The sequence below is a fragment of the Oncorhynchus mykiss genome, chromosome 20, assembly GCF_057628025.1.
Source record: "Oncorhynchus mykiss isolate SJ-2025 chromosome 20, ASM5762802v1, whole genome shotgun sequence".
Taxonomy (NCBI): Eukaryota; Metazoa; Chordata; class Actinopteri; order Salmoniformes; family Salmonidae; genus Oncorhynchus; species Oncorhynchus mykiss.
This window is the reverse complement of record NC_143041.1, coordinates 47,366,646-47,392,025: the sequence shown is the minus strand read 5'-3', so window position 1 is coordinate 47,392,025 and position 25,380 is coordinate 47,366,646. Positions and strand designations below refer to the sequence as shown.

At 45.7% G+C, this 25,380-nt stretch overlaps 1 protein-coding gene across 2 annotated transcripts in view; it reads right to left on the bottom strand.

Annotated features, from left to right (window-relative positions):
• LOC110499502 (cAMP and cAMP-inhibited cGMP 3',5'-cyclic phosphodiesterase 10A) overlaps positions 1 to 25,380 on the bottom strand; it is a 247,419-nt gene that overhangs the window by 16,055 nt on the left and 205,984 nt on the right. For both annotated transcript variants that reach the window (XM_090213143.1, XM_090213144.1), the window contains exons 12-17: positions 24,728 to 24,820; positions 19,573 to 19,759; positions 16,649 to 16,791; positions 15,509 to 15,592; positions 11,901 to 12,051; positions 9,734 to 9,889 (exon numbers count right to left, since the gene is read on the bottom strand). In XM_090213143.1, the coding sequence (XP_090069269.1) occupies positions 9,734 to 9,889; positions 11,901 to 12,051; positions 15,509 to 15,592; positions 16,649 to 16,791; positions 19,573 to 19,759; positions 24,728 to 24,820 (814 nt within the window). The remainder of the gene's footprint in view (positions 1 to 9,733; positions 9,890 to 11,900; positions 12,052 to 15,508; positions 15,593 to 16,648; positions 16,792 to 19,572; positions 19,760 to 24,727; positions 24,821 to 25,380) is intronic.

Sequence of the window (25,380 nt, the reverse complement as noted above, 5' to 3'; positions counted from 1 at the left end):
TTCTCAACTAGCCTACCTGGTTAAATAAAGGTGTTCTCAACTAGCCTACCTGGTTAAATAAAGGTGTTCTCAACTAGCCTACCTGGTTAAATAAAGGTGTTCTCTACTAGCCTACCTGGTTAAATAAAGGTGTTCTCAACTAGCCTACCTGGTTAAATAAAGGTGTTCTCAACTAGCCTACCTGGTTAAATAAAGGTGTTCTCAACTAGCCTACCTGGTTAAATAAAGGTGTTCTCTACTAGCCTACCTGGTTAAATAAAGGTGTTCTCAACTAGCCTACCTGGTTAAATAAAGGTGTTCTCAACTAGCCTACCTGGTTAAATAAAGGTGTTCTCAACTAGCCTACCTGGTTAAATAAAGGTGTTCTCTACTAGCCTACCTGGTTAAATAAAGGTGTTCTCAACTAGCCTACCTGGTTAAATAAAGGTGTTCTCTACTAGCCTACCTGGTTAAATAAAGGTGTTCTCAACTAGCCTACCTGGTTAAATAAAGGTGTTCTCAACTAGCCTACCTGGTTAAATAAAGGTGTTCTCTACTAGCCTACCTGGTTAAATAAAGGTGTTCTCAACTAGCCTACCTGGTTAAATAAAGGTGTTCTCAACTAGCCTACCTGGTTAAATAAAGGTGTTCTCAACTAGCATACCTGGTTAAATAAAGGTGTTCTCAACTAGCCTACCAGGTTAAATAAAGGTGTTCTCAACTAGCCTACCTGGTTAAATAAAGGTGTTCTCAACTAGCATACCTGGTTAAATAAAGGTGTTCTCAACTAGCCTACCTGGTTAAATAAAGGTGTTCTCAACTAGCCTACCTGTTTAAATAAAGGTGTTCTCAACTAGCCTACCTGGTTAAATAAAGGTGTTCTCTACTAGCCTACCTGGTTAAATAAAGGTGTTCTCAACTAGCATACCTGGTTAAATAAAGGTGTTCTCAACTAGCCTACCTGGTTAAATAAAGGTGTTCTCAACTAGCATACCTGGTTAAATAAAGGTGTTCTCTACTAGCCTACCAGGTTAAATAAAGGTGTTCTCTACTAGCCTACCTGGTTAAATAAAGGTGTTCTCAACTAGCATACCTGGTTAAATAAAGGTGTTCTCAACTAGCCTACCTGGATAAATAAAGGTGTTCTCTACTAGCCTACCTGGTTAAATAAAGGTGTTCTCAACTAGCCTACCTGGTTAAATAAAGGTGTTCTCAACTAGCCTACCTGGTTAAATAAAGGTGTTCTCTACTAGCCTACCTGGTTAAATAAAGGTGTTCTCAACTAGCCTACCTGGTTAAATAAAGGTGTTCTCAACTAGCCTACCTGGTTAAATAAAGGTGTTCTCTACTAGCCTACCTGGTTAAATAAAGGTGTTCTCAACTAGCCTACCTGGTTAAATAAAGGTGTTCTCAACTAGCCTACCTGGTTAAATAAAGGTGTTCTCAACTAGCCTACCTGGTTAAATAAAGGTGTTCTCTACTAGCCTACCTGGTTAAATAAAGGTGTTCTCAACTAGCCTACCTGGTTAAATAAAGGTGTTCTCAACTAGCCTACCTGGTTAAATAAAGGTGTTCTCTACTAGCCTACCTGGTTAAATAAAGGTGTTCTCAACTAGCCTACCTGGTTAAATAAAGGTGTTCTCAACTAACCTACCTGGTTAAATAAAGGTGTTCTCAACTAGCCTACCTGGTTAAATAAAGGTGTTCTCAACTAGCCTACCTGGTTAAATAAAGATGTTCTCAACTAGCCTACCTGGTTAAATAAAGGTGTTCTCAACTAGCCTACCTGGTTAAATAAAGGTGTTCTCAACTAGCATACCTGGTTAAATAAAGGTGTTCTCAACTAGTCTACCTGGTTAAATAAAGGTGTTCTCAACTAGCCTACCTGGTTAAATAAAGGTGTTCTCAACTAGCCTACCTGGTTAAATAAAGGTGTTCTCAACTGGCCTACCTGGTTAAATAAAGGTGTTCTCAACTGGCCTACCTGGTTAAATAAAGGTGTTCTCAACTGGCCTACCTGGTTAAATAAAGGTGTTCTCAACTGGCCTACCTGGTTAAATAAAGGTGTTCTCAACTAGCCTACCTGGTTAAATAAAGGTGTTCTCAACTAGCCTACCTGGTTAAATAAAGGTGTTCTCAACTAGCCTACCTGGTTAAATAAAGGTGTTCTCAACTAGCCTACCTGGTTAAATAAAGGTGTTCTCAACTAGCCTACCTGGTTAAATAAAGGTGTTCTCAACTAGCCTACCTGGTTAAATAAAGGTGTTCTCAACTTGCCTACCTGGCTAAATAAAGGTGTTCTCAACTAGCCTACCTGGTTAAATAAAGGTGTTCTCAACTAGCCTACCTGGTTAAATAAAGGTGTTCTCAACTAGCCTACCTGGTTAAATAAAGGTGTTCTCAACTAGCCTACCTGGTTAAATAAAGGTGTTCTCAACTAGCCTACCAGGTTAAATAAAGGTGTTCTCAACTAGCCTACCTGGTTAAATAAAGGTGTTCTCAACTAGCCTACCTGGTTAAATAAAGGTGTTCTCAACTAGCCTACCTGGTTAAATAAAGGTGTTCTCAACTAGCCTACCTGGTTAAATAAAGGTGTTCTCAACTAGCCTACCTGGTTAAATAAAGGTATTCTCAACTAGCCTACCTGGTTAAATAAAGGTGTTCTCAACTAGCCTACCTGGTTAAATAAAGGTGTTCTCAACTAGCCTACCTGGTTAAATAAAGGTGTTCTCAACTAGCCTACCTGGTTAAATAAAGGTGTTCTCAACTAGCCTACCTGGTTAAATAAAGGTGTTCTCTACTAGCCTACCTGGTTAAATAAAGGTGTTCTCAACTAGCCTACCTGGTTAAATAAAGGTGTTCTCAACTGGCCTACCTGGTTAAATAAAGGTGTTCTCAACTAGCCTACCTGGTTAAATAAAGGTGTTCTCAACTAGCCTACCTGGTTAAATAAAGGTGTTCTCAACTAGCCTACCTGGTTAAATAAAGGTGTTCTCTACTAGCCTACCTGGTTAAATAAAGGTGTTCTCTACTAGCCTACCTGGTTAAATAAAGGTGTTCTCAACTAGCCTACCTGGTTAAATAAAGGTGTTCTCAACTAGCCTACCTGGTTAAATAAAGGTGTTCTCAACTAGCATACCTGGTTAAATAAAGGTGTTCTCAACTAGCCTACCTGGTTAAATAAAGGTGTTCTCAACTAGCCTACCTGGTTAAATAAAGGTGTTCTCTACTAGCCTACCTGGTTAAATAAAGGTGTTCTCAACTAGCCTACCTGGTTAAATTAAGGTGTTCTCAACTAGCCTACCTGGTTAAATAAAGGTGTTCTCTACTAGCCTACCTGGTTAAATAAAGGTGTTCTCTACTAGCCTACCTGGTTAAATAAAGGTGTTCTCAACTAGCCTACCTGGTTAAATAAAGGTGTTCTCAACTAGCATACCTGGTTAAATAAAGGTGTTCTCAACTAGCCTACCAGGTTAAATAAAGGTGTTCTCAACTAGCCTACCTGGTTAAATAAAGGTGTTCTCAACTAGCATACCTGGTTAAATAAAGGTGTTCTCAACTAGCCTACCAGGTTAAATAAAGGTGTTCTCTACTAGCCTACCTGGTTAAATAAAGGTGTTCTCAACTAGCCTACCTGGTTAAATAAAGGTGTTCTCAACTAGCCTACCTAGTTAAATAAAGGTGTTCTCTACTAGCCTACCTGGTTAAATAAAGGTGTTCTCAACTAGCAGACCTGGTTAAATAAAGGTGTTCTCTACTAGCCTACCAGGTTAAATAAAGGTGTTCTCTACTAGCCTACCTGGTTAAATAAAGGTGTTCTCAACTAGCATACCTGGTTAAATAAAGGTGTTCTCAACTAGCCTACCTGGTTAAATAAAGGTGTTCTCTACTAGCCTACCTGGTTAAATAAAGGTGTTCTCAACTGGCCTGCCTGGTTAAATAAAGGTGTTCTCAACTAGCCTACCTGGTTAAATAAAGGTGTTCTCAACTAGCCTACCTGGTTAAATAAAGGTGTTCTCTACTAGCCTACCTGGTTAAATAAAGGTGTTCTCAACTAGCCTACCTGGTTAAATAAAGGTGTTCTCAACTAGCCTACCTGGTTAAATAAAGGTGTTCTCTACTAGCCTACCTGGTTAAATAAAGGTGTTCTCAACTAGCCTACCTGGTTAAATAAAGGTGTTCTCAACTAGCCTACCTGGTTAAATAAAGGTGTTCTCAACTAGCCTACCTGGTTAAATAAAGGTGTTCTCTACTAGCCTACCTGGTTAAATAAAGGTGTTCTCAACTAGCCTACCTGGTTAAATAAAGGTGTTCTCAACTAGCCTACCTGGTTAAATAAAGGTGTTCTCTACTAGCCTACCTGGTTAAATAAAGGTGTTGTCAACTAGCCTACCTGGTTAAATAAAGGTGTTCTCAACTAGCCTACCTGGTTAAATAAAGGTGTTCTCAACTAGCCTACCTGGTTAAATAAAGGTGTTCTCAACTAGCCTACCTGGTTAAATAAAGATGTTCTCAACTAGCCTACCTGGTTAAATAAAGGTGTTCTCAACTAGCCTACCTGGTTAAATAAAGGTGTTCTCAACTAGCATACCTGGTTAAATAAAGGTGTTCTCAACTAGCCTACCTGGTTAAATAAAGGTGTTCTCAACTAGCCTACCTGGTTAAATAAAGGTGTTCTCAACTAGCCTACCTGGTTAAATAAAGGTGTTCTCAACTGGCCTACCTGGTTAAATAAAGGTGTTCTCAACTGGCCTACCTGGTTAAATAAAGGTGTTCTCAACTGGCCTACCTGGTTAAATAAAGGTGTTCTCAACTGGCCTACCTGGTTAAATAAAGGTGTTCTCAACTAGCCTACCTGGTTAAATAAAGGTGTTCTCAACTAGCCTACCTGGTTAAATAAAGGTGTTCTCAACTAGCCTACCTGGTTAAATAAAGGTGTTCTCAACTAGCCTACCTGGTTAAATAAAGGTGTTCTCTACTAGCCTACCTGGTTAAATAAAGGTGTTCTCAACTAGCATACCTGGTTAAATAAAGGTGTTCTCAACTAGCCTACCTGGTTAAATAAAGGTGTTCTCAACTAGCAGACCTGGTTAAATAAAGGTGTTCTCTACTAGCCTACCAGGTTAAATAAAGGTGTTCTCTACTAGCCTACCTGGTTAAATAAAGGTGTTCTCAACTAGCATACCTGGTTAAATAAAGGTGTTCTCAACTAGCCTACCTGGTTAAATAAAGGTGTTCTCTACTAGCCTACCTGGTTAAATAAAGGTGTTCTCAACTGGCCTACCTGGTTAAATAAAGGTGTTCTCAACTAGCCTACCTGGTTAAATAAAGGCGTTCTCAACTAGCCTACCTGGTTAAATAAAGGTGTTCTCTACTAGCCTACCTGGTTAAATAAAGGTGTTCTCAACTAGCCTACCTGGTTAAATAAAGGTGTTCTCAACTAGCCTACCTGGTTAAATAAAGGTGTTCTCTACTAGCCTACCTGGTTAAATAAAGGTGTTCTCAACTAGCCTACCTGGTTAAATAAAGGTGTTCTCAACTAGCCTACCTGGTTAAATAAAGGTGTTCTCAACTAGCCTACCTGGTTAAATAAAGGTGTTCTCAACTAGCCTACCTGGTTAAATAAAGGTGTTCTCAACTAGCCTACCTGGTTAAATAAAGGTGTTCTCAACTAGCCTACCTGGTTAAATAAAGATGTTCTCAACTAGCCTACCTGGTTAAATAAAGGTGTTCTCAACTAGCCTACCTGGTTAAATAAAGGTGTTCTCAACTAGCATACCTGGTTAAATAAAGGTGTTCTCAACTAGCCTACCTGGTTAAATAAAGGTGTTCTCAACTAGCCTACCTGGTTAAATAAAGGTGTTCTCAACTAGCCTACCTGGTTAAATAAAGGTGTTCTCAACTGGCCTACCTGGTTAAATAAAGGTGTTCTCAACTGGCCTACCTGGTTAAATAAAGGTGTTCTCAACTGGCCTACCTGGTTAAATAAAGGTGTTCTCAACTGGCCTACCTGGTTAAATAAAGGTGTTCTCAACTAGCCTACCTGGTTAAATAAAGGTGTTCTCAACTAGCCTACCTGGTTAAATAAAGGTGTTCTCAACTAGCCTACGTGGTTAAATAAAGGTGTTCTCAACTAGCCTACCTGGTTAAATAAAGGTGTTCTCAACTAGCCTACCTGGTTAAATAAAGGTGTTCTCAACTAGCCTACCTGGTTAAATAAAGGTGTTCTCAACTTGCCTACCTGGCTAAATAAAGGTGTTCTCAACTAGCCTACCTGGTTAAATAAAGGTGTTCTCAACTAGCCTACCTGGTTAAATAAAGGTGTTCTCAACTAGCCTACCTGGTTAAATAAAGGTGTTCTCAACTAGCCTACCTGGTTAAATAAAGGTGTTCTCAACTAGCCTACCTGGTTAAATAAAGGTGTTCTCAACTAGCCTACCTGGTTAAATAAAGGTGTTCTCAACTAGCCTACCTGGTTAAATAAAGGTGTTCTCAACTAGCCTACCTGGTTAAATAAAGGTGTTCTCAACTAGCCTACCTGGTTAAATAAAGGTGTTCTCAACTAGCCTACCTGGTTAAATAAAGGTGTTCTCAACTAGCCTACCTGGTTAAATAAAGGTGTTCTCAACTAGCCTACCTGGTTAAATAAAGGTGTTCTCAACTAGCCTACCTGGTTAAATAAAGGTGTTCTCAACTAGCCTACCTGGTTAAATAAAGGTGTTCTCTACTAGCCTACCTGGTTAAATAAAGGTGTTCTCAACTAGCCTACCTGGTTAAATAAAGGTGTTCTCAACTGGCCTACCTGGTTAAATAAAGGTGTTCTCAACTAGCCTACCTGGTTAAATAAAGGTGTTCTCAACTAGCCTACCTGGTTAAATAAAGGTGTTCTCAACTAGCCTACCTGGTTAAATAAAGGTGTTCTCTACTAGCCTACCTGGTTAAATAAAGGTGTTCTCTACTAGCCTACCTGGTTAAATAAAGGTGTTCTCAACTAGCCTACCTGGTTAAATAAAGGTGTTCTCAACTAGCCTACCTGGTTAAATAAAGGTGTTCTCAACTAGCATACCTGGTTAAATAAAGGTGTTCTCAACTAGCATACCTGGTTAAATAAAGGTGTTCTCAACTAGCCTACCTGGTTAAATAAAGGTGTTCTCTACTGGCCTACCTGGTTAAATAAAGGTGTTCTCAACTAGCCTACCTGGTTAAATAAAGGTGTTCTCAACTAGCCTACCTGGTTAAATAAAGGTGTTCTCTACTGTTCTACCTGGTTAAATAAAGGTGTTCTCAACTAGCCTACCAGGTTAAATAAAGGTGTTCTCAACTAGCCTACCTGGTTAAATAAAGGTGTTCTCAACTAGCCTACCTGGTTAAATAAAGGTGTTCTCTACTAGCCTACCTGGTTAAATAAAGGTGTTCTCAACTAGCCTACCTGGTTAAATAAAGGTGTTCTCAACTAGCCTACCTGGTTAAATAAAGGTGTTCTCAACTAGCCTACCTGGTTAAATAAAGGTGTTCTCAACTAGCCTACCTGGTTAAATAAAGGTGTTCTCAACTAGCCTACCTGGTTAAATAAAGGTGTTCTCAACTAGCCTACCTGGTTAAATAAAGGTGTTCTCAACTAACCTACCTGGTTAAATAAAGGTGTTCTCAACTAGCCTACCTGGTTAAATAAAGGTGTTCTCAACTAGCCTACCTGGTTAAATAAAGGTGTTCTCAACTAACCTACCTGGTTAAATAAAGGTGTTCTCAACTAGCATACCTGGTTAAATAAAGGTGTTCTCAACTAGCCTACCTGGTTAAATAAAGGTGTTCTCAACTAGCCTACCTGGTTAAATAAAGGTGTTCTCAACTAGCCTACCTGGTTAAATAAAGGTGTTCTCAACTAGCCTACCTGGTTAAATAAAGGTGTTCTCAACTAGCCTACCTGGTTAAATAAAGGTGTTCTCAACTAGCCTACCTGGTTAAATAAAGGTGTTCTCAACTAGCCTACCTGGTTAAATAAAGGTGGGAAAAAAAGTAACTCTACAATTCAATCAAAAAGAAAATGCACCATGGGAAATATGCAAATGAGGCTTTAAACCATACAGTGTTATAACAACACCCAAAATGACTTACTGTTACATTACAGAGTGTTCCATTAACACCCAAAAGGACTTACTGTAACAGTGTTAATCTGTTACATTACAGAGTGTTCCATTAACACCCAAAAGGACTTACTGTAGCAGTGTTAATCTGTTACATTACAGAGTGTTCCATTAACACCCAAAAGGACTTACTGTAGCAGTGTTAATCTGTTACACTACAGAGTGTTCCATTAACACCCAAAAGGACTTACTGTAGCAGTGTTAATCTGTTACATTACAGAGTGTTCCATTAACACCCAAAAGGACTTACTGTAGCAGTGTTAATCTGTTACATTACAGAGTGTTCCATTAACACCCAAAAGGACTTACTGTAGCAGTGTTAATCTGTTACATTACAGAGTGTTCCATTAACACCCAAAATGACTTACTGTAACAGTGTTAATCTGTTACATTACAGAGTGTTCCATTAACACCCAAAAGGACTTACTGTAGCAGTGTTAATCTGTTACATTACAGAGTGTTCCATTAACACCCAAAATGACTTACTGTAGCAGTGTTAATCTGTTACATTACAGAGTGTTCCATTAACACCCAAAAGGACTTACTGTAACAGTGTTAATCTGTTACATTACAGAGTGTTCCATTAACACCCAAAAGGACTTACTGTAGCAGTGTTAATCTGTTACATTACAGAGTGTTCCATTAACACCCAAAATGACTTACTGTAACAGTGTTAATCTGTTACATTACAGAGTGTTCCATTAACACCCAAAATGACTTACTGTAGCAGTGTTAATCTGTTACATTACAGAGTGTTCCATTAACACCCAAAATGACTTACTGTAACAGTGTTAATCTGTTACATTACAGAGTGTTCCATTAACACCCAAAAGGACTTACTGTAGCAGTGTTAATCTGTTACATTACAGAGTGTTCCATTAACACCCAAAATGACTTACTGTAGCAGTGTTAATCTGTTACATTACAGAGTGTTCCATTAACACCCAAAAGGACTTACTGTAGCAGTGTTAATCTGTTACATTACAGAGTGTTCCATTAACACCCAAAATGACTTACTGTAACAGTGTTAATCTGTTACATTACAGAGTGTTCCATTAACACCCAAAATGACTTACTGTAACAGTGTTAATCTGTTACATTACAGAGTGTTCCATTAACACCCAAAATGTAACATTATAATCAGAGTATGTTTTACACTCTGTAGAGTGGGACCATTTGTGATCTGAGGTAGTGTGTAAAATGAACCCTTTGAGTGTTGATTGAACACTGCAAAAATGCACTGTGAACGCACGCTTTGTTTGTGCCCATGTGCGCGTGTGGTATTCCTACCTGGTGGATGGATACAGTCTGGGAGAAGTGGTGTTCCTACCTGGTGGATGGATACAGTTTGGGTGAAGTGGTATTCCTACCTGGAGGATGGATACAGTCTGGGAGAAGTGGTATTCCTACCTGGTGGATGGATACAGTCTGGGAGAAGTGGTATTCCTACCTGGTGGATGGATACAGTCTGGGAGAAGTGGTGTTCCTACCTGGAGGATGGATACAGTCTGGGAGAAGTGGTGTTCCTACCTGGTGGATGGATACAGTCTGGGAGAAGTGGTGTTCCTACCTGGTGGATGGATACAGTCTGGGAGAAATGGTGTTCCTACCTGGAGGATGGATACAGTCTGGGAGAAGTGGTGCTGCTCCATTGTAGATGTGCTGTACAGGGCAGCTAGAGGATGGTCAAACTTCTGCAGGTAGGTGTTACTGTATCCTCGATGGTCTAGATCATGACATAGACAGGCTATCAGCAGACCCTTCTTCTGTTGATGGGGGAGCAAATGGGGGAGAGAAGATAGGGGAAGAGACAGAGAGGATGGGGGAGAGAGAGAAGATAGGGGGAGAGAGAGTGTGGATAAGGGGAGAGAGAGTGTGGATAGGGGAGAGCGAGTGTTGATAGGGGGAGAGAGAGAGGGGATAGGGGGAGAGAGAGAGAGGATAGGGGGAGAGAGAGAGAGGATAGGGGGAGAGAGAGGATGGGGAGAGAGAGAGGATGGGGAGAGAGAGGGGATAGGAGAGAGAGAGGATAGGGGGAGAGAGAGGATAGGGGGAGAGAGAGAGGGGATCGGGGAGAGAGAGAGGATAGGGGGAGAGAGAGTGGATGGGGGAGAGAGAGAGAGGATAGGGGAGAGGTAGATAGAGAGGATAGGGAGAGAGAGGATAGGGGAGAGATGAGAGAGGATAGAGGGAGAGAGAGAGAGGATAGGGGAGAGAGAGAGGATAGGGGGAGATAGAGGATAGTGGGAGAGAGAGAGAAGATAGGGGCAGAGAGAGAGAAGATAGGGGCAGAGAGAGAGAGGATAGGGGAGAGAGAGGATAGTGGGAGAGAGAGAGGATAGGGGAGAGAGAGAGGATAGGGGAGAGAGAGAGAGGATAGGGGAGAGAGAGAGAGGATAGGGGAGAGAGAGAGGATAGGGGAGAGAGAGAGGATAGGGGAGAGATAGAGGATAGGGGAGAGAGAGAGCATAGGGGGGAGAGAGAGAGGGTAGGGGAGAGAGAGAGAGGATAGGGGAAGAGAGAGAGGATAGGGGAGAGAGAGGATATGGGGGGGAGAGAGAGAGGATAGGGGGAGTGAGAGAGGATAGGGGGAGCGAGAAAGGATGGGGAGAGAAAGAGGAAATTGGGAGAGAGAGGTTAGGGGGAGAGAGAGGATGGGGAAAGAGAGAAGATAGGGGGGGAGAGAGAGAGGATAGGGAGAGAGAGAGGATAGGGAGAGAGAGAGGATAGGGGAGAGAGAGGACAGGGAGAGAGAGGATAGGGGAGAAAGAGAGAGGGAGGGGATAGGGGAGAGAGGGAGAGGATAGGGGAAGAGAGAGAGGATAGTGGGAGAGAGTGAGGATATGAGAGAGAGAGAGGATAGGGGAGAGAGAGAGGATAGGGGGGAGAGAGAGAGGATAGGGGAGAGAGAGGATAGGGGGAGTGAGAGAGGATAGGGGGAGCGAGAAAGGATGGGGAGAGAGAGAGGAAATTGGGAGAGAGAGAGGATAGGGGGAGAGAGAGAGAGGATGGGGAAAGAGAGAGAGGATTGGGGGAGTGAGAGAGGATAGGGGGAGCGAGAAAGGATAGGGAGAGAGAGAGGATAGGGAGAGAGAGAGAGAGAGAGAGAGAGAGAGAGAGGATGGGGAGAGAGAGGACAGGGAGAGAGAGAAAGGGGGAGGATAGGGGGAGAGAGAGAGGATAGGGAGAGAGAGAGAGTATTATTTATAGTTATTATTATAGTATTTTAATGTTTGGATGAAAAACGTGCCTAAAGTAAACTGCCTATTTCTCAGGCCCAGAAGCTAGAATATGCATATAATTGGCAGATGGGATAGAAAACACTCTAAAGTTTCCAAAACTGTCAAAATATTATCTGTGAGTATAACAGAACTGATATTGCAGGCGAAAATCTGAGGAAAATCCATCCAGGAAGTGTTGTTTTTCTGAACCCTTTTCCATTGAAATCTTCCATTTAAAGGGATATCAACCAGATTCCTTTCCCTGTGGCTTCCACAAGGTGTGAACAGTCTTTAGACATGGTTTCAGGCTTTTATTCTGAAAAATGAGCGAGAATGATCACATCGTGTCAGTGGATAGCCAGATGTCCTTAGATTTGTTCATGTGTGCGCCACTGGAGAGACCTTTTCTCTCTCTCTCCTAGACAGACTCAGAAAGGCGGGCAGACAGAGAGACAGACAGACATGCAGGCAGGCAGACAGAGAGACGGACGGACGGATGGACGGACGGACGGACGGACGGACGGACGGACGGACAGACAGACAGAGAGAGACATACCTCTATCTCAGTGAAGATGCCTGTGGTCTTCTGCAGTATGGCGTACATACAGTGAGCCACGTTCACCGCATGTTTCCAGTTGTGGTAGGGAACACGCCGATAATTCTTCCTCACAGACATTGTGAACCTGCACAACTTCTCCAACTCAAAACTAGAAGGAGGAGGGGGGGGGAGAGGGGAGAGAAAGAGGAAGGATTGGGGGAGAGGTAGGGAGAGGATAGGGGAGAGGGAGAGAGAGGATGGGGAGAGAGAGAGGATAGGTGGAGGGGTAGGGAGAGGATAGGGGTGAGAGAGAGAGGATGAGAGAGGATGGGGACAAAGATAGGGGAAGAGGTAGGGAGAGGATAGGGGAGAGAGAGCGAGGGGGTGAGGAGAGAGAGAGGATGGGGGAGAGGTAGGGAGAGGATGGGGAGAGAGAGAGGATGGGGGAGAGAGAGGATGGGGAGAGAGAGGGGATAGGGGAGAGGTAGCGAGAGGATAGGAGAGAGAGAGAGGATAGGGGAGAGGATGGGGAGAGAGAGAGGATAGGGGGAGAGGATGGGGAGAGAGAGAGGATAGGGGGAGAGGATGGGGAGAGAGAGAGGATAGGGGAGAGGATGGGGAGAGAGAGAGGATAGGGGGAGAGGATGGGAGAGGATAGGAGAGAGAGAGAGGATGGGGAGAGGTAGGGAGAGGATAGGAGAGAGGGAGAGAGGATGGGGAGAGGTAGGGAGAGGATAGGAGAGAGAGATAGAGGATAGGGGGAGAGGTAGGGAGAGGATAGGAGAGAGAGATAGAGGATAGGGGGAGAGGTAAGGAGAGGATAGAAGAGAGAGAGAGGGGATGGGGGAGAGGTAGGGAGAGGATGGGGAGAGGTAGAGAGAGAGACAGCAACATGGTTAGACCCAACCAAAACATGAGAAAAGTGAAAGCATGGATGTCATCAACTCATTCTAAACAGGGTTAGGGAGGGGAGGAGAAAGAGAGGGGGAGAAAAAGAGAGAGAGGATTGGGGGAGAGGTAGGGAGAGGATGGGGAGGGGAGAGAGAGAGAGAAAGAGGGTCTGAGGTCATCTGCCTTTGGTCTAAAGAGCAGGAACCCAGACTTCATCAAAGTAATTAAATACAGACATTGCATCCTACAAGAAACCTGGTATAGAGGAGACCCACTGGTTGCCTTCTAGATTACAGAGAGCTGGTAGTCCCATCCACCACACTACCAGGTGGGTGGTATAGAGGAGACGGACCCACTGGTTGTCCTCTAGGTTACAGAGAGCTGGTAGTCCCATCCACCACACTACCAGGTGGGTGGTATAGAGGATATGGACCCACTGGTTGTCCTCTAGAATACAGAGAGCTGGTAGTCCCATCCACCACACTACCAGGTGTGAAACATGGTATAAGGGAGATGTAACCACTGGTTGCCCTCTAGGTTACAGAGTGCTGGTAGTCCCATCCACTACCAGGTGTGAAACATGGTATAAGGGAGACAGACCCACTGGTTGCCCTCTAGGTTACAGAGAGCTGGTAGTCCCATCCACCACACTACCAGGTGTGAAACAGGGTATAAGGGAGACGGACCCACTGGTTGCCCTCTAGGTTACAGAGTGCTGGTAGTCCCATCCACTACCAGGTGTGAAACATGGTATAATGGAGACGGACCCACTGGTTGCCCTCTATGTTACAGAGAGCTGGTAGTCCCATCCACCACACTACCAGGTGTGAAACATGGTATAAGGGAGACGGACCCACTGGTTGCCCTCTAGGTTACAGAGTGCTGGTAGTCCCATCCACTACCAGGTGTGAAACAGGGAGGAGCAGACCTAACCCAGACCTTTTGGCGAGGGCACTAGAACAATCTGAAGCACCCGGCCTCACCCTACTAGAATCTGAAGTCAAATGTCTACTGTTTGCTGATGATTTGGTGCTTCTGTCCCCAACCAAGGAGGGCCTACAGCAGCACCTAGATATTATGCACAGATTCTGTCAGACCTGGGCCCTGACAGTAAATCTCAGTAAGACCAAAATAATGGTGTTCCAAACAAGGTCCAGTTACCAGGACAACAAATACAAATTCCATCTAGACACTGTTGCCCTAGAGCACACAAAAAACTATACATACCTTGGCCTAAACATCAGCGCCACAGGTAACTTCCACAAAGCTGTGAACGATCTGAGAGACAAGAAGGGCATTCTATTCCATCAAAAGGAACATAAAACTCGATGTACCAATTAGAATCTGGCAAAAAATACTTGAATCAGTCATAGAGCCCATTGCCCTTCATGGTTGTGAGGTCTGGGGTCCGCTCACCAACCAAGAATTCACAAAATGCGACAAACACCAAATTGAGATTCTGCATGCAGAAGTCTGCCAAAAATATCCTCAGTGTACAACGTAGAACACCAAATAATGCATGCAGAGCAGAATTACGCCGATACCCGCTAATGATCAAAATCCAGAAAAGAGACATTAACCACCTAAAAGGAAGCGATTCACAAACATACAGTAACAAAGCCATCACCTACAGAGAGATGAAGCTGAAGAAGAGTCCCCTAAGCAAGGTGGTCCTGGGGTTCTGTTCACAAACAGACCCCACAAAGCCCCAGGACAGCAGCACAATTAGACCCAACCAAATCATGAGAAAACTAAAAGATAATTACTTGACACATTGGAAAGAATTTACAAAAACACAGAGCAAACTAGAATGCTATTTGGCCGAAACAGAGAGTACACATTGGCAGAATACCTGACCACTGTGACTGACCCAAACTTAAGGAAATCTTTGACTATGTACGGACTCAGTGAGCATAGCCTTGCTATTGAGAAAGGCCGCCGTAGGCAGACATGGCTCTCAAGAGAAGACTCTTGTGTGCTCACTGCCCACAAAATGAGGTGGAAACTGAGCTGCACTTCCTAACCTCCTGCCCAATGTATGACCATATTAGAGACACATATTTCCCTCAGATTACACAGATCCACAAAGAATTAGAAAACAAACCCAATTTTAATAAACTCCCATATCTACTGGGTGAAATGCCACAGTGTGCCATCACAGCAGCAAGATTTGTGACCTGTTGCCACAAGAAAAGTGCAACCAGTGAAGAACACACACCATTGTAAATACAACTCATATTTATGCGTATTTATTGTACTTTAACCATTTGCACATCGTTACAACACTGTATATAGACATAATATGACATTAGAAACGTCTTTATTCTTTTGGAACTTCTGTGACTGTAATATTTACTATTTATTTTTTATTTCACTGTTGTTTATGATCCATTTAACTCGCTGTGTGTGTGTGTGTGTGTGTGTGTGTGTGTGTGTGTGTGTGTGTAAGCACATGATTCCTATGCCAATAAAACCCTTCAATTGAATTGAGAGCAAGAGAGAGAGAGAGAGGTAAAGTATTGTAGAGGAATAGTATTTATCCTGTTCTATGGGTATATATGACTAAGTTAATTTATCTAAGAGTCTATGGGTATATTTGGCTAAGTTAATTTATCTAAGAGTCTATGGGTATATATGGCTAAGTTAATTTATATTGTAGAATCTATGGGTATATTTGAAGTTAATTTCCCTGATGACAAGCAGCTGTAAATGTCCCAGAGGACATACATACGTACCTGGTCTCTCCACATGAGTTGTGGACCATGTATACAAAGACGGCCGGCCACAGCTCCTCAAACTGACTAATGTCAAAATGAAACCTGGAGAAGGGAGGGTGAGAGGGTAGGAGGGAGAGACAGGGTAGGGGGGAGAGACAGGGTAGGAGGGAGAGAGGGTAGGGGGGAGAGAGGGTAGGAGAGAGTGGAGGGAGAGAGGGTAGGAGGGAGGAGAGGCAGGGTAGGAGGGAGAGAGGGTAGGAGAGAGAGGAGGCAGAGAGGGTAGGAGGGAGAGGGGGTAGGGGGGAGAGGAGAGAGAAAGGGTAGAGGGAGAGAGGGTAGGAGGGAGAGAGGTAGAGGGAGAGAGGGTAGAGGGATAGAGGGTAGGAGGGAGAGAGGGTAGGAGGGAGAGAGGGTAGAGGGAGAGAGGGTAGAGGGATAGAGGGTAGGAGGGAGAGAGGGTGGGAGGGAGAGGAGGGAAAGAGGGTAGAGGGAGAGGAGGGAGGGTAGAGGGAGAGGAGGGAGAGAAAGAGGGAGCATCTTAGATTATCATCGGCTGCAGTGTGTGGTGTAACAGGGTGTGTGTGTGTGAGAGAGAGTGTGTGTGTGAGTGTGTGCATGCATGCATTTGTGTGTGTGTGTTTATGTGGAAGAAAGAGATAGATACAGGCAATAGCTGTAGATCTTGCAGGGCTGAAACACGCACAGACACACACATACACACGAACACACACACACACACACACACACACACACACACACGCACACACACACACACACACACACACACACACACACACACACACACACACGCACACACACACACACCCTTCCTGCTCTGGCCATTCTCTCCTGCCTGTCTGTCTGCCTGTCTGTCTGTCTGCCTGTCTGTCTGTCTGTCTGTCTGTCTGTCTGTCTGTCTGTCTGTCTGTCTTAGGACACTCACAGTTCTATCTCTTTGTATAGGGGCGTTATGGTTAGACACTCACAGTTCTATCTCTTTGTATAGGGGCGTTATGGTTAGGCACTCACAGTTCTATCTCTTTGTATAGGGGTGTTATGGTTAGACACTCACAGTTCTATCTCTTTGTATAGGGGCGTTAGGGTTAGACACTCACAGTTCTATCTCTTTGTATAGGGGCGTTAAGGTTAGGCACTCACAGTTCTATCTCTTTGTATAGGGGCGTAGGAAGGTCCAGCTGTGTGAGGGTCTTCCACTCCTCTGAAGTACAGATACTGTGGTAGGACAACTTCTCCATGGTTACCCTGTAGATACACTCAGAGTGCCTGATCCGGTGGTACATCTGGACGGACAGACAGAGACAGACAGAGACAGACAGAAAAAGACAAGACAGATGAGAACATGCGAACAGACAGGGAGACAGACCCTGTCAGACAGTGAAAAAAATGGACCATTATTTTTCTCTTGGCGTTGCAGTTGGGAGGCATATCGTTCCCCTGTCCTTGGCACCAAAGACTCTCTCTCCTCTCCTTTCCCCCCTGTCCTCATCCTCCCCTCAGTCTCTCTCCTCTCCTTTTCCCCCTGTCCTCATCCTCCCCTCAGTCTCTCTCCTCTCCTTTCCCCCTGTCCTCATCCTCCCCTCAGTCTCTCTCCTCTCCTTTTCCCTTCAGTCTCTCTCCTCTCTTTTTCCTCTCCCTCCCCTGTCACTCTCCTCTCTTTCTCCTCTCTTTCCCTCAGTCTCTCTCCTCTCCTCTCTCTTTCTCCCATCTCTCCCTCCCCTCAGTATCTCATCTCTCGTTCTCCTCTCCTCCCCTCAGTCTCTCCCCTGTCCTCTCCTCTCCTCCCGTCTCTCCCCTCTCTTTCTCCCCTCTGTCTCTCCGCTCCTCCTGTCTCTCTCCTCTCCCCTCTCCCCTCTCTTTCTCCTCTCAGTCTCTCTCTTCCATCCTTCCCTCTTTTCCGTCACTCCTCTCTCTCACCCTCTGCCCTCCCTCTCTCCTCTCCCCTCCTTTTCTAACTCCTCCCCTCAGTCTCTCTCTCTGCTCCTCTCCTCTGCCTATGCCTGTCTCTCCCCCCCTCTCCTCTTCTCCTCTCTCTTCCTCTCCTCCACCATGCGACACACTTACGCAGGAGCGTCACGGACGTTACTTTTAAATATGGACGAGGCCCGTTAATACTGTAACACCCGAGACCCTCCCCCGCCAAACGCCGAGACCCTCCCCCGCCAAATGCCGAGACCCTCCCCCGCCAAACGCCGAGACCCTCCCCCATCAAATGCCGAGACCCTCCCCCGCAAAACGCCAAGACCCTCCCCCACCAAACGCCGAGACTCTCCCCCGACAAACGCCGAGACCCTCCCCCGCCAAACCTCGAGACCCTCCCCCGCCAAACCCCGAGACCCTCCCCCGCCAAACCCCGAGACCCTCCCCCGCCAAACGCCGAGACCCCATGGAGGGAAGGTGTGGGGGTTTGGCGTCAGTGTGGCTACCGCCTGGCTGTCCTACCCCCAGAGGTTTGGCGTCAGTGTGGCTACAGCCTGGCTGTCCTACCCCAGAGGTTTGGCGTCAGTGTGGCTACAGCCTGGCTGTCCTATCCCAGAGGTTTGGCGTCAGTGTGGCTACAGCCTGGCTGTCCTACCCCCAGAGGTTTGGCGTCAGTGTGGCTACAGCCTGGCTGTCCTACCCCAGAGGTTTGGCGTCAGTGTGGCTACAGCCTGGCTGTCCTACCCCAGAGGTTTGGCGTCAGTGTGGCTACAGCCTGGCTGTCCTATCCCAGAGGTTTGGCGTCAGTGTGGCTACAGCCTGGCTGTCCTACCCCAGAGGTTTGGCGTCAGTGTGGCTACAGCCTGGCTGTCTTATCCCCAGAGGTTTGGCGTCAGTGTGGCTACAGCCTGGCTGTCCTATCCCAGAGGTTTGGCATCAGTGTGGCTACCGCCTGGCTGTCCTACCCCAGAGGTTTGGCGTCAGTGTGGCTACAGCCTGGCTGTCCTACCCCCAGAGGTTTGGCGTCAGTGTGGCTACAGCCTGGCTGTCCTACCCCCAGAGGTTTGGCGTCAGTGTGGCTACAGCCTGGCTGTCCTATCCCAGAGGTTTGGCGTCAGTGTGGCTACCGCCTGGCTGTCCTACCCCCAGAGGTTTGGCGTCAGTGTGGCTACAGCCTGGCTGTCCTATCCCAGAGGTTTGGCGTCAGTGTGGCTACAGCCTGGCTGTCCTATCCCAGAGGTTTGGCGTCAGTGTGGCTACAGCCTGGCTGTCCTACCCCAGAGGTTTGGCGTCAGTGTGGTTACAGCCTGGCTGTCCTACCCCAGAGGTTTGGCGTCAGTGTGGCTACAGCCTGGCTGTCCTACCCCAGAGGTTTGGCGTCAGTGTGCCTCCGCCTGGCTGTCCTACCCCCAGAGGTTTGGCGTCAGTGTGGCTACAGCCTGGCTGTCCTATCCCAGAGGTTTGGCGTCAGTGTGGCTACCGCCTGGCTGTCCTACCCCCAGAGGTTTGGTGTCAGTGTGGCTACAGCCTGGCTGTCCTATCCCAGAGGTTTGGCGTCAGTGTGGCTACAGCCTGGCTGTCCTACCCCAGAGGTTTGGTGTCAGTGTGGCTACAGCCTGGCTGTCCTACCCCCAGAGGTTTGGCGTCAGTGTGGCTACAGCCTGGCTGTCCTACCCCAGAGGTTTGGCGTCAGTGTGGCTACAGCCTGGCTGTCCTATCCCAGAGGTTTGGCGTCAGTGTGGCTACAGCCTGGCTGTCCTACCCCCAGAGGTTTGGCGTCAGTGTGGCTACAGCCTGGCTGTCCTACCCCCAGAGGTTTAATAGCGTCTCAGGGACACACAGCTTAAAAGACATGTCAGGGAGTGCTGGTCCCAACAGAGCTAAATAGTTCAGCTTTAGTCATGATTTTCCACATCTCTTCCAAGTTTTTACTTTGTCTAATATTGATAAATGGCGTTGGTTAAACGTGTAGTACAGAGTTGAGAATCGCTGATTTTAGTGGAAAGAGAAACTCTCTGATGATTTGTATACTGTATCCTGAATGTCGTGTATGTGGCTTGTTTTTCTTTCAGACACAAAATAAAATACATTTTGATTTAAAAATAAAACATATATATATATATTAAAAGAGACAAAACACTGACGTTGGCACAGTGCAAGGCTAGAGCACAGAAGACGGCGAACATCTTGAAGTTGTTCTCGTCTGTTTTGGTGAAGGCACTTCCACTCAGCTTGTTAACCATCTGTACGACCCCTATTACGGTCCCCCTGGAAACGATGGGCATGCATAGGATGTTCCGCGTGGTGTAGCCCGTATAGAGGTCCACCTCTCTGTGAAGGGAAAGGAAAGTGTTAAAAATAACATCACTACGTCGACTTTAAAACGTACCACAGCATTCATTTTGACATGATGCCATTGTTTTAATTCATTAGGCTGATATTCAAATCAAATTGTATTTGTCACGTGCCGAATACTTAACGTGAAATACTTTACAAACCCCTTTAACCAACGATACAGTTCAATAAATAGAGTGAAGAAAGTATTTACAAAATAAACTAAAGTAATAAAAATCTCATCAAAAAAGTAACACAAGAAAATGACATAACAATAACGAGGCTCTAAACAGGGGGTACCGGTACCGAGTCAATAACGAGGCTCTAAACAGGGGGTAGCGGCACCGAGTCAATAACGAGGCTCTAAACAGGGGGTAGCGGCACCGAGTCAATAACGAGGCTCTAAACAGGGGGTAGCGGCACCGAGTCAATAACGAGGCTCTAAACAGGGGGTAGCGGCACCGAGTCAATAACGAGGCTCTAAACAGGGGGTAGCGGCACCGAGTCAATAACGAGGCTCTAAACAGGGGGTAGCGGCACCGAGTCAATAACGAGGCTATAAACAGGGGGTAGCGGCACCGAGTCAATAACGAGGCTATAAACAGGGGGTAGCGGCACCGAGTCAATAACGAGGCTCTAAACAGGGGGTAGCGGCACCGAGTCAATAACGAGGCTCTAAACAGGGGGTACCGGTACCGAGTCAATAACGAGGCTCTAAACAGGGGGTACCGGTACCGAGTCAATAACGAGGCTCTAAACAGGGGGTAGCGGTACCGAGTTAATAACGAGGCTATAAACAGGGGGTAGCGGTACCGAGTCAATAACGAGGCTCTAAACAGGGGGTACCGGCACCGAGTCAATAACGAGGCTATAAACAGGGGGTAGCGGTACCGAGTCAATAACGAGGCTCTAAACAGGGGGTACCGGCACCGAGTCAATAACGAGGCTATAAACAGGGGGTAGCGGTACCGAGTCAATAACGAGGCTCTAAACAGGGGGTACCGGCACCGAGTCAATAACGAGGCTATAAACAGGGGGTACCGGCACCGAGTCAATAACGAGGCTATAAACAGGGGGTAGCGGCACCGAGTCAATAACGAGGCTATAAACAGGGGGTAGCGGTACCGAGTCAATAACGAGGCTCTAAACAGGGGGTACCGGCACCGAGTCAATAACGAGGCTATAAACAGGGGGTAGCGGTACCGAGTCAATAACGAGGCTCTAAACAGGGGGTACCGGCACCGAGTCAATAACGAGGCTATAAACAGGGGGTAGCGGCACCGAGTCAATAACGAGGCTCTAAACAGGGGGTAGCGGCACCGAGTCAATAACGAGGCTATAAACAGGGGGTAGCGGCACCGAGTCAATAACGAGGCTATAAACAGGGGGTAGCGGCACCGAGTCAATAACGAGGCTATAAACAGGGGGTAGCGGTACCGAGTCAATAACGAGGCTCTAAACAGGGGGTACCGGCACCGAGTCAATAACGAGGCTATAAACAGGGGGTAGCGGCACCGAGTCAATAACGAGGCTCTAAACAGGGGGTAGCGGCACCGAGTCAATAACGAGGCTATAAACAGGGGGTAGCGGCACCGAGTCAATAACGAGGCTATAAACAGGGGGTAGCGGCACCGAGTCAATAACGAGGCTCTAAACAGGGGGTAGCGGCACCGAGTCAATAACGAGGCTCTAAACAGGGGGTAGCGGCACCGAGTCAATAACGAGGCTATAAACAGGGGGTAGCGGCACCGAGTCAATAACGAGGCTCTAAACAGGGGGTAGCGGCACCGAGTCAATAACGAGGCTCTAAACAGGGGGTAGCGGCACCGAGTCAATAACGAGGCTCTAAACAGGGGGTAGCGGCACCGAGTCAATAACGAGGCTCTAAACAGGGGGTAGCGGCACCGAGTCAATAACGAGGCTATAAACAGGGGGTAGCGGTACCGAGTCAATAACGAGGCTCTAAACAGGGGGTAGCGGCACCGAGTCAATAACGAGGCTCTAAACAGGGGGTAGCGGCACCGAGTCAATAACGAGGCTCTAAACAGGGGGTAGCGGCACCGAGTCAATAACGAGGCTCTAAACAGGGGGTAGCGGCACCGAGTCAATAACGAGGCTCTAAACAGGGGGTAGCGGCACCGAGTCAATAACGAGGCTATAAACAGGGGGTAGCGGCACCGAGTCAATAACGAGGCTCTAAACAGGGGGTAGCGGCACCGAGTCAATAACGAGGCTCTAAACAGGGGGTAGCGGCACCGAGTCAATAACGAGGCTCTAAACAGGGGGTAGCGGCACCGAGTCAATAACGAGGCTATAAACAGGGGGTAGCGGCACCGAGTCAATAACGAGGCTATAAACAGGGGGTAGCGGCACCGAGTCAATAACGAGGCTATAAACAGGGGGTAGCGGCACCGAGTCAATAACGAGGCTCTAAACAGGGGGTAGCGGCACCGAGTCAATAACGAGGCTCTAAACAGGGGGTAGCGGCACCGAGTCAATAACGAGGCTCTAAACAGGGGGTAGCGGCACCGAGTCAATAACGAGGCTCTAAACAGGGGGTAGCGGCACCGAGTCAATAACGAGGCTCTAAACAGGGGGTAGCGGCACCGAGTCAATAACGAGGCTCTAAACAGGGGGTAGCGGCACCGAGTCAATAACGAGGCTCTAAACAGGGGGTAGCGGCACCGAGTCAATAACGAGGCTCTAAACAGGGGGTAGCGGCACCGAGTCAATAACGAGGCTCTAAACAGGGGGTAGCGGCACCGAGTCAATAACGAGGCTCTAAACAGGGGGTAGCGGCACCGAGTCAATAACGAGGCTCTAAACAGGGGGTAGCGGCACCGAGTCAATAACGAGGCTCTAAACAGGGGGTAGCGGCACCGAGTCAATAACGAGGCTCTAAACAGGGGGTAGCGGCACCGAGTCAAGGTGCGGGGGTACAGGTTAGTCGAGCTAATTTGTAAAGTGACTATGCATGGATAATAAACAGCAAGTAGCAGCAGTGTAGAAACAAAAGGGGGGGGGGGGGGGGTTGTTAATATAAATAGTGAGGGTGACCATTTGATTAACTGTTCAGCAGGTCTGAATACTTTTGCAAAGCCACTGTAAGCTGCTTTCTCAGATCTGTATTCAAATAGTTTTAAATGGTAGTATTTTTTTGAGGTGGGGGGGTCTGTAATTCAAATAGTTTTAAAAAGTAGTATATATTTATTTATTTTTTTTTGGGGGGGGGTCTGTATTCAAATAGTTTTAAAAGGTAGTATTTTTTTGAGGTGGGGGGGTCTGTAATTCAAATAGTTTTAAAAATTAGTATTTTTTTGAGGTGGGGGGGGGGGGTCTGTATTCAAATAGTTTTAAAAGGTAGTATTTTTTTGAGGTGGGGGGGTCTGTAATTCAAATAGTTTTAAAAATTAGTATTTTTTTGAGGTGGGGGGGGTCTGTATTCAAATAGTTTTAAAAATTAGTATTTTTTTGAGGTGGGGGGGGGGGGGTCTGTATTCAAATAGTTTTAAAAGGTAGTATTTTTTTGAGGTGGGGGGGTCTGTAATTCAAATAGTTTTAAAAATTAGTATTTTTTTGAGGTGGGGGGGGGTCTGTATTCAAATAGTTTTAAAAGGTAGTATTTTTTTGAGGTGGGGGGGGGTCTGTATTCAAATAGTTTTAAAAAGTAGTATTTTTTTGAGGTGGGGGGGGGTCTGTATTCAAATAGTTCTTTCCACAAAGCGTAGTTAAAACTCTCCCAGGTCTGCTCTGAGGGTTAATTAAACACATTCAGATCTATTGTGTTTGCTGACTCAGGAAATGACTCTCTAGTTATCCCAGGTCTGCTCTGAGGGTTAATTAAACACATTCAGGTCTATTGTGTTTGCTGACTCAGGAAATGACTCTAGTTAACCCAGGTCTGCTATGAGGGTTAATTAAACACATTCAGGTCTATTGTGTTTTCTGACTCAGGAAATGACTCTCTAGTTATCCCAGGTCTGCTCTGAGGGTTAAACAGGTCTAATGGAAACGACACACATAAAGTAGACGGCACCTTATCCACTATACAGTGCACTCCTTTTGGCCAGGGCTCATATTGATCTACTCAAAAGTAGTGCACAATATTCACAAGGTTTGCACCTCCCGTCACATCGTTGCCGTTGTTGTCAACGTCCTGCAGATGCCGCAGCCTATTGACTTCCCACTGATGATTAACGCTCATTATTTATGAACGTCGGCTAACGACTGTTTCGTCAAAATGACAGTTTAGTGTCCTTGAAATATGATGGCATTATTGAAATAGACAAATCATTTGTAGAAAACAATATTGCTATCATTATGAAGTCATACATTTTACTTTGGAGAGATGGTAATGTTGCCATGAGCTAGCAAAGTTAGTCAGAAATGGCTAACAATGTTAACGTTAGCTAGCTAAAATGTTGGTGCTCTCCCTTCAAATCGTAGCTAGCCAGCTAATGTTATACTGCATCTAAAGTGTTAGAGGTGCCTTAGACCGCAGTGGCGCAGCGGTCTAATGTACTGCATCTCAGTGGTAGAGGCGTCACTACAGACCCTGGTTCAATTCCAGGCTGTATCACAACCGGCCATGATTGGGAGTCCCATAGGGCGTCGCACAATAGGCCCAGCGTCGTCTGGGTTTAGCCGTGGTAGGCCGTCATTATAAATAAGAATTTATTCTTAACTGACTTGCATGGTTAAATAAAGGTTAAAATTATTATACTTTTTTTAAACATAAAAGCTTGCCTTGCTAATTATTTGCCTCCTTTTGAAATGTCATCATGTCTCCAAGCCACAGTACTTTAGAATACATCTTCATCACCACCTATAGAGACCACATCGAGTGGAATGCTCAGATGGGGCATCAGTCCTAAAACGAACGTTCAAAACAATGTTGTGACGAAACATGCGACCCGTGGATAGGATGTCAGTTCAGACTCAGCCAGGGTAAAATAAACATTTCACCTATTAAAGCGTGGGTCTGCATAGGCGTCTGGGATGTTAAGGACCTCCCCCGTCCGTGCCACTTGGCCCGCTATACCTTTCTCTATAGAAAACCTGGACGAGGAGAGGACAGAAGAGTGATGGAGGTTACAACCATACAAATAGACTTGGACATTTCTGTTCTAAGAATTCTACTTCCCTGTTCTAGGGATTCTAGTTCCCCTGTTCTAGGGTTCTAGTTTCCCTGTTCTAGGATTCTAATTTTCCTGTTCTACAATTCTATTTACCCTCTTCTATGATTTATAGTTTCCCTGTTCTAGGATTCTAGTTCCCTGTTTTAAGATTCTAGTTTTCCAGTTCTAAGAATTCTACTTCCCTGTTCTAGGGATTCTAGATCCCCTGTTCTAGGGTTCTAGTTTCCCTGTTCTAGGATTCTAGTTTCCCTGTTCTAGGATTCTAGTTCCCTGTTTTAAGATTCTAGTTTTCCTGTTCTAAGAATTCTACTTCCCTGTTTTAAGATTCTAGTTTCCCTGTCCTAAGATTCTAGTTCCCCTGTTCTAGGATTTATAGTTCCCCTGTTCTAGGATTTATATTTCCCCTGTTCTAGGATTATAGTTCCCCTGTTCTAGGATTTATATTTCCCCTGTTCTAGGATTATAGTTGCCCTGTTCTAG